Source organism: Physcomitrium patens, chromosome 2, assembly GCF_059467195.1.
Source record: "Physcomitrium patens ecotype Gransden chromosome 2, ASM5946719v1, whole genome shotgun sequence".
Taxonomy (NCBI): Eukaryota; Viridiplantae; Streptophyta; class Bryopsida; order Funariales; family Funariaceae; genus Physcomitrium; species Physcomitrium patens.
Window position 1 is genome coordinate 20,726,570 of NC_143411.1, and position 9,901 is coordinate 20,736,470.

Sequence of the window (9,901 nt, forward strand, 5' to 3'; positions counted from 1 at the left end):
AGAGAACCTACACAAAACCTCATTCATTGCCAAGAAATAATTTGGAGATACTATCGAGATCAAAACAAAGATATTTCACATTAGTGAAAGGAAATTAATTATAAGAAGGTATAGATAAGATATTTGTATTATTGATACATAGGAATAAATAGTTAGAACTATGGAAGTTTCTAGAATTAAAATAGATTAGTAGAGTAGGTAGGATCCATTATAGAATATTCTATAAAGAATTAAGAGTAGTTATTTAAATAGGGTCCATCATCTAGGTGAGGCCACCACTAAACCTTCTAGAAGGAATTTAAGGCAGTTATCTAAATGGAATCCATTATCTAAGAAAATTTTAGAAAGTCCAAGGTGGTAGAATAAAGTATAAATAGGACTGACCAAAGTTCTTTAGAGGCATCTAGTCAGATATGGATTTGGACCCTTTTTCTTAATACAATTGGATTTTGTATCTTCTTATTTTGTTCTATTTTTTTCTAATTCTGGTTGTTTAGTTTTATCTTTTGTGTCTCATTTTATTTAATTCTATTCAATTTTGTTCTAATCCAGTTTGTCCTACCTTGTAATGAGATTTTATGTTGCTATGGATTAAAAAAGTCTTTGACACTTGAGGTAGACTGATCCTATTTCATTGAGCTTCTCAAGATGCTTTACACAAATATGTTAATTCAAAAGCATCCTAACTAGATTTTCCATAGTAGATATATCATTAGACCATAAAGGACTACTAACAATAGTAATAAAAAGCCATGATCACTAATAAAGGCTTTTTTGGAAATAGATGTAGTAGAATGGTCATCGTTATTAGGTGCAAGAATCTCTAGCTTTCCTACTTACTTCAAAGATTCACTTTTGAATATTATTGTAGGTGTAACTCATAATGTTTGACACCTAGAGCAATCACTAGTTGAATTCATATTTTCTTTTTCTTTTTTTACTACTTTGCTAAAATATTTGTATGTTAAAAAATTCTCATTCAACATATTAATATTATATAATATATATTTATTTATTTAAAATTAATTCTTCTTAGATTATTTTTGAATAATAAAAAATATATTTTTTCTATTCAAGGATTTTATTACTTATCTAATTTAGAGGTATTGTACACAAATCCTTAAAACTTTGAGTTGAAAAAAATTATATTATATTAAATTATATCTCATTTTTAATTCTCATACTTAAAAAGATAACCTTTTAAGTATGCTAAATACACTTTAATTATAGTTCATTTTATTCTAGTAGCTCAATCTTGAACAAATTTTGAATATCACAAAATGAAAAAATATTTTGTGATAATAGGTTTTTACAAAGCAAATTATATGGAAATATGCATTATATGATTTCAATTAATATATACTTTATTAGTTGATAATATAATTTTAATAAATAAATAATTAAAATTACTTAAATATTATATGTACTTTTAATTTTATACAAAATATATTTGTTAGAATATTGCTAAGTATCAAACTCTTTGTGAATCACTTGTAAACAATTATGAGAAAAAAAAACTCTCTTATAGGACATGTACGGACATTATATCCTATACATTTGGAATTATTGCAAAAATATCTTTTTATTTTTACTTCTATAGTTTTAAATTGTAAAGCCTAATGTTGTATAAATGTCTCTATATGCATATCACTTCTTGATCTATTCCTTGTTCCTTGAGGTCTTCTCTTTGAATAATTCACTCATATATTTTTTTTGTTGTACAATCACTATTAAAAGTTCTATCAATTGTTTATGTACTTTATCTTGTTGGTGAAGAGATAAAATATCAAATGTATGATTAATAATATCATAAAGAGGGTGGAGAATGTGAAAAGAGACTTCAACCTCTAGTGGTATTCTAACAAACTGTTTAAAATTATTTACTAAATGATATTGATGATGAAAATCAGTAATTGCTAAAACACCTTCAATCCTTAGTAAACTTCAAATATAATGCTTATGTGGAAGCCCTAATGTATTTGTCATTATTCTTATGTAGGATAAATTGTAATCATTAATTTTTGCTCTTACATATTTATATCGTTCAAATATAAGATTAAAAGCAAATAAAAAGATACATTGCATAATATAGATAAAGAAATTAACGTTGTGTTTATAAAAAATACGGATTTGTTTTGAACTCTATTTAGCTTTGAACTCTCTTGTTGTATTTTCAAAAAAGTAAAAAAGAGAAATTTATACTTTCCTAACATCTTTGGTAGATACTTTTAAATATGATTTCAATGCTAAATATTGACTATCTATTCATGATGTAATAACACTTCTAAGATGAAGTAAATTATTTATTCAAGATTAAATAAATCTTTTCTTTTATAATATCCAAGTATATTGTAAATACACAAAAAATATATAAATAACAATAAAAATATAGTTGTTGTAAAGATTACTCTATTCTAGATCAAAAAACTCTTCAAAAGGTGCATTAATCATAGTGGTTCAATTTGCAAGAAATGAAGACCATCATAATTCTACATTGTTTGAAAAATATTTTTTATAATTTACTAACATATTTTTTTTGAATATACCAAATATAGAATAATACATATAAAATAGAAAATATAAGTTCAATAGCATTTATTAATATTAAATCCTTATCAACACTAATGCATATAGATCAAATTTCTCCATATAATTAAAAAAAACTAGATTAATTTCCAAAAAAAGAAAGGTTTTGTTTTTTCTTTGAAAAAAGTAAAACCAATGATAAAAGAGATATTAAAACTTATAATTTCTATAATATGCAACATGGACATTATTAATCTATTTATTTTGTATGTAAAAACTATAACAATGGAAAAAATGTACCTTTTTGTAATTCAAGCATACTCAAAATGTTCAAAAAATAAAGAAATAACCTTATCTTTTTTATTACATTGATAAGTAAAATAATAATTAGAAGCATGTAAAGTTTTCATAATGCAAACAATAGGTGAATGTCTAGAAAGTGCAATGTGATGTAACTTTTGTTGCTCATTGTAAATAGTCTAAGCAATAACTTTGCTATTAGAAGCATTCTCTCGTAAACAAATGACAATAATTTTTGGCAAAATGTATGCAATGCAAATGGATACTTGCTCAAATGACTTACACTATTTCATTGATGAGTAAGACAATTTCAGTCATAATAAACTTGTCTTCTATCACACTTAAAGTCAATACGATCTTTGTTAGAGCATCATTTATAAATGACATATCCTTGATTATATGCAAATGCATCTATATTATCTTTTATTTCTTTACTTTCAAAATATTTTTTTATTGGTGCAAACATATATGCCTCACTTTCCATTGCAAAATACAAAGAATTATAGAATATAGAATCTCTTCTCTTCTATACACTACACACAATGTGCAAAAGAACAAATTCAAGTATAAGATTAACAAAAAAAAGATTGAGTATATGAATACTTACAAATAAAACATAACAAGACAAATACTAATAAATATTAACATTAGCTATTGGAAACTATTGAGAATTTTTGAAAATCATATTCAAAATCATGATTTTGTTTACTCAAGTGCAGATGATAGTTTTAATGATGAAGAAGATTTATACAATGCATGTGCTAATTTGTGATAATAGATAGATTGTTTTAATATAATTTGGATTGCTATATCATTCATTCTTCTTTTTTTTTCTCTCTTTCTATATATATATATATATATATATATTAATATTATTATTTATTTTATATTATTTAATTTTAATTTAATAAATAAACTTTATATCAAGCCATAAAAAAATGTTCATCTTTCAATGAATTTTTTATGTATATATTAAAAAATATTATGTTTATTAATCTATCTTTATTTCAACTTTGATATTTTTTATTTTTTAGTTTTTATTTTAAAATAAAATAAACATATTTGTAAAGTAAAAATTCTTTTAAAAAAAGATATTACTACTTCTTATAAGGTTTTTTTTTACACCAAAAAATAAATAAATAAATAAATAATACATGTATTTATATGATTATTATTTATAATTCTCTATATATATTTATGAACTATGCAAAAGAACTTTGTCATTGAGTTAAATATATTTTGCATATTTTCCATGTATATTCTCAATTTAATCCTAGATTTATAAAAAATTGATTAAAAATTCTAGTATAAATCCTAATTCTTTTGTAACCTGACTTCTATTGGTTGACTTAAACCAAGTAGGAATTTCACATTATGAATAAATTTTATTATTTTCAAACAAAGATAGTGTTAAGTGAGTTCATATAAATTGGCAAAAAGTGAGAATAATGTCATCATATAGCTCAATGTATCATTCATACAACAATTCTAATTCCTACTTATTTCATACATTGGAATTAGTTTATTTTGTTCATGATAAGCTCATATAATGGTATTCCTAATTCTAGATTATTTATGAATAGTTTTTAATTTATATTTTATTACTGTAAATAAATTAACTAATTGAAATTTTATTGCATCAATTCAAAAAGCTGCAATTTTATATTTATGTCTATGATTGTAGATAATTTCATTGTATTCAAAAAATGTTTAAAATTTACATTCAAGTTGAAAAATCATAATAATAAATGTTTAGATCTTCACATTCAGTATCAGATAAAATTCAATGCTCCCTCATGATAAGATTGCTAACATTTTCAAGAACTTTGGCTTGCTTTTAACATTGAAAGTCCTTAACACTGTGTCATGCCCTAGAACCAACTTATATACCTTGTCAGAAGCCGCCCTTGCACAAATCCAAAACCAACCATTCTTCATGTAGAAAGATTCCAAGTCTATTCCAAGTCCACTTGGAAAACCCCTCCGAGATAGCTGAAAAACCTTTTGTTGGTTTAAGGTAGTCTGACGTTAAAAACCTTAAACCCCGGCCGCATGCTACGCGTGTCAGGGCTGGTTGATGATGTCAGTCGGGCAGGGGCCCGCTAAACTTCTAGTCTGCCTGTGTTGCCGTGTGGAGGGAGTAATGCGAAATGCGTGCGAGCTATGGTCGGCAGATAATTTATATTTATTTTTTGAACTCAGAGTCTCCTTTCTTCCAGAGGCTTCTCATACTTTCTCATATATTTCTTCTACACAACGCTTGCAGGATCAAACCCTCAGACCCTTCAATTCGTAGGTTCAAACTCAAATTCCGACCATATTTAGTGCAACGATTGGCATCCAGCTATACACTAGCGATTTCGGTGGCCTTGTGAGGTTAGTCAAGGTGTGACTGAGTTCAGCAGACTTACAGAGCAGTCAAGTTTCGAACGGATTTCTCTGACAACCATCTCTGTGACCTCTCTTAGTGGCGATGGCGAGTTGCTGCGATCTGAATGAAGTCACTGTGGGTTGTGGAAGGTACATTCTACTCAAAGCCTTTCGCTGTTTCATCTGCTGTCGTTATTTAGCCTTGATCAAATGGAGGAACCAACGCGATAGAATTTCAGAGTTTTCAATTTCTTTGCAGGGAGTCGATAGTCGCCACTCTGGTGACATATGTGGATTCAAGAGTCTGCGACGTGAGATCGAACAGGAATGGTCCGCCGCTTTCAAAGATCTTTCCCCAGCTCTTCAATGCCATTTCTCAGCATTTAACCGATTCCATTTCCTTGATCCCCACTGCGAATGCCATCGACGCCTTCATTCATATCTTCTCCACTCCTGTGCCAACGTTGTTGGCTGAGGCGGTGCGTCCGGAAACCCCCCTTGCAAATACGCTCTCAATGGGGTTGTCCTCACACAACATGATGACGAATGGTTCTTGGGTCCTCCACCCGGCTGCTTACGAGGCCGCGGAAAGCACAACACGTAGTAAAACAAGCGGGACGCATTTGTCAGAAGAGTATGTTGTGAGCCTTGTCAGACTCACTGCCAACGGCAATATTTCCTCACTCCACTGCGGGCTAGAGTCGGTTTTGACCAGAAGCCCCACAGAAGTCGGCATTTTGCGAGGGGAGGGCGAGGGAAGAAAGAATCCTGGGGTATCCGGACGCACTCATCAGGTTGTGCTTCTCGGGGTTTCTTCCGATTTGGAATTTGCATCAAAGATTGCCAGCGTCGAAGATTTCATGATGGGAAAGATGGTGAAGTGCATCCCAGGAAATGGCTCAGACACTTGCACGGCAATTGACGGCTGTACATCCACCCTAGGAGCCGCAGCCGCGCAACGTGGAAATCGGGCCGAGGTGAACGGTTTTCCCGGGTTGCATGACACGGGATGGAATGAGGACGCCGTGGACTACGGGGCAGCGAGGACAAAGTCATCGCTGTGGACTAAAACCGGCCTTCCGCTGGTGATGTCATCACTCATACTCCCCGTTAAGGCGGAAGGGGTTGTCATCGTGCCGACAACCACAAGTCACACGGGTTACGTCGTGGTGGTGGTGGCTGTTGTGGCCGGAGCCATTGCAATCGTCTATTTCATCGTCGTCTCGAAATTGAAAGCTCGAGCTCGAGCCCTAGAAATGCAACACATCGACCGTTGTTTGGAGGATGTTCCTTCTACGACTGGGCGACGGAGAGAAGACGAAAACGATATTCCACCATCGCTAAATTTCTAAACCGCGAAGAAGCGGAACACACATAAACTTATCGCTTAACCGGGCTCGTTACTTGAGATCCGCGGCGTGACGTGTCTAGCTTTTACTTTACATCCTACTTTCAGGGAAGATGTAAAGTGACTTTAAATAACCAAAGGAAGGATTCTGAAGGGTACTGATAAGGTATCTTGTTCAGCTTCTTGAAATCTACTACGGGGGACCTGCATTGATTCTGAATGTATGTGTAATCTTATCAAAGTTACTTTTATTGTCTTGTTGTAAAATTCGTAAAGGAGTTTCTGTATTAAGGGGAAAAGGTGAGAAGTTTCAACTGTGAAATCCTTTGATGTGTTGAAATCGATAAGCCCTATTTAGTTGGATTTGTATTTAGAAAAAGCAACCCAAAAATTCAAAAGTTATAGGAGGAAAAGATGATGAGGATTTCACTTTTTTCTTTGGAAAAAAAGTATGATAAGTGTTATTCCCTAGAATTTCTATTGAGCCCACGTGAAAAAGTAATCATTAAATAAATTCATGAAGACTTGCCAAAATTTTCCCAATCGTTGAAAAATAAAACTACGAAATATAAAATAGATGAGAATACAAAAAGGATCTTTGAGACTTCATCTGTGAGGTCCCAGCCAGCACCCACTGACGGTCTTCAAATTTGGGGACCCGAATTAAGATATGTCTTGGAATTTGAGTGACGCGGCAAAGTAAGTCGACAACGGCGCTCTCAGTTCATATTTACGTAAGAATTATAAAATATTAAATACCTTTAAAATTTACAATTCGGCTTACAATTAAACATATAGTAAATTTGAATGATTGTATTAATTCTGTAAATACTTATTTTAGAAATTTATTACCTTTGTTATAAATTATTTACAATTTATACTTTTGGAAGTATCAGGGCACCAACCCACATTCTTTTTGGATGGATAATAAAAAAGCTCATGAAAAAGCAGTCTAAGTTCTCTTTCTTTAATTTTGTAGAATAGGTATCCAATCTGCATTTTGACCATTTTTCTGTCATCCATTAATATCTACAGAGATGGATGTTGAATAGCTACTTCAAATTTAGTGAGCACCTTGGTGATAGGAAACCAATTGTTAGAAGTCCCTAATAATATTGGTAGGAGTGCGTGGTTGAAAATTTGGGATTTCTAAAATTAACTGAAAATTATTTATGAACAATTAGAGAATATTAAGAGTTTGGGATTTTTTAGCATGTTTTATAAGATGCCAAAAAATAGAATACAGCATGCAGACAGGCAGGGACCCTGAGCAGTGGATAACTCAGCATCGGGTTTTTCTGCATGGCCATGTTTCAATCAGATCCAGACATGTGCTGTCAATTCACAACTTAGACCCTGTAGATATTTGTCTCTTCAAGGTCTTCTTACTGTTTCTTAAAACAAGTCAAGTGGTGGGCTCAGAACCTAACAAATTCCTAGAAATTGTGCACATTCTGGACAAGGGTGATGAACTGAAATAAATAAACAATTTCCTTCTTGTGGGTCTGGCAATATCCTTTACTGAAATTCCTGGTTTGAAATGTCCACCCAATTTCAAAATTTGTACTTCTACGTGGAAAGGAGTGAAGCACTTTACGACTTCTCATAGGCCATAAAAGACCTAATGGCCTCCTATTGCAATTCAAAAGTCCACCAATGAAAGGACCTAATGATCTCCATCCACTTTTTCCACTCCTGAAAGTTGGTTTACAAGCTGCAGACCCCAAAATTAAAAAGTGGCGATGTTTCAAAAAACAGGGGAGGGTTTTGTATTTTAGCTTTACATTTGCATATTGTTCATGTGTGGAAGGAGGCTCTTATCAGTCTAGCAAAATCCTATATTAAAAATCTTGGTTTGAATTACACTTGCTTCATACACTTAACTGTCAATAGCTTGAGCTTTGTGTCTAGTATGCAATCTTAAACACTTAGACTTAATTTACCACAACCTTGATGGAATCTAGTTAAGTTTTGAATTTCTATACCAACTACTTGATTGTAGATCAATTGAAATGTAGAAGCAAGTATATGAACAAGGTAGATATTATAATTAATGGACAATTTTTTCAATTCAATGATGAAAATGGTGCATTACTTGAATGCTTAATACTTTCTTACTAATTAATGATTGGTAACAATGAACACTTCATACCATGAAGGTAAAAGCTCATATTCACAAATGTTAGTATGATAGTTAGTGATGTCATCATGGTAGTTGATGATTATTAGAACACATCAATTGTCTCTTTTATTTAGATCCATGCATGTTTTGCTGAATAAATTTTTGAAACCATGGATGTGTAAATATGTATAATGTACACAATCATATTTTCTAAAGATTCTCTTTGACTTATTTCTCATATGTAAGCCAACCTAATTCTGAGGGATGGAGGGTTACAAAACCAAGAATCCAACTTTTACAAAACCATGATGTGTGACACCTAATTATGCTATCAAACTTTAACTATTTCCATACTACTTATAAATATAAATAAGTGGATGAAGCAACAAAAATTCTAAAATTTGGTTGTAAATATTCCACTATATTTGAATTAGATTTTTGCCATCATTCTTCCTTGTTTCCGCTCATCTCCAAATAATATCTTATACATTGTCCATCTTTTGATCCCTCTTCAACAACTCTTTGATTCATTCATGCATAATCAGTTGCCATGTACGTGCAACTCTACTAATGCAAAAATTGATCTTTGATAGTTTACACATGTTGATTCCAAATACGTGGAATTTTATATATTGCTCACAATTAAATATTATTTTTTCTAGGCTCCAAACCTATTTTTGACCACAAAATATCAAAATTGGTCAACAATGGTTCGTCAGCCTATTGAAAATAATCCACCTTATAGGTCAAAAAGAGAAAGAGAGGGGGGAGAGGGAGGGGGGGAGGTTGACAATGGATTGACTATTAGTTATCAATGTCAAATGAATAATAAATAATAAATATATTTAAAATCAAAACTAGTTATTTTTTGTGAAAGTATGTATGAGCAGAAGCATAGTACAACAAGTAACTATGCACTAAAAAAAAGGTGTCGACCTAGTACTTCTATTCATTTTTTTTATTAGATTATATAAAAATATAACATATTTGATTGTATTATATATATATATACACATATTTTTTATTGAATGCATGTGTCTTGTATTACAAATGATTTTTTATCAAAACATATCTCATAAAGAAACAAAAATGATTTGTAAAAAATAGAAAAGTAAATTCTAAAGGATATTCATAAAAATATGGAATACAACTAAAATAATAAATTTATGATTTAAATAATTTTTTCTACTATATACAAGATAATTGAATACTAACTTTTGATTCAACAAAAATCA

General features: G+C 31.0%; 1 protein-coding gene across 1 annotated transcript; it reads left to right on the forward strand.

The window, feature by feature from the left end:
• The first annotated feature begins 5,108 nt into the window (after positions 1-5,108).
• Positions 5,109-6,866, forward strand: LOC112294407 (uncharacterized). The gene is made up of 2 exons (XM_024544765.3): positions 5,109-5,346; positions 5,456-6,866. The coding sequence occupies exons 1-2, from the start codon at positions 5,300-5,302 to the stop codon at positions 6,546-6,548; spliced, it is 1,140 nt and encodes a 379-aa protein (XP_024400533.1). The 5' UTR covers positions 5,109-5,299; the 3' UTR covers positions 6,549-6,866.
• The last annotated feature ends 3,035 nt before the right edge of the window (positions 6,867-9,901 follow it).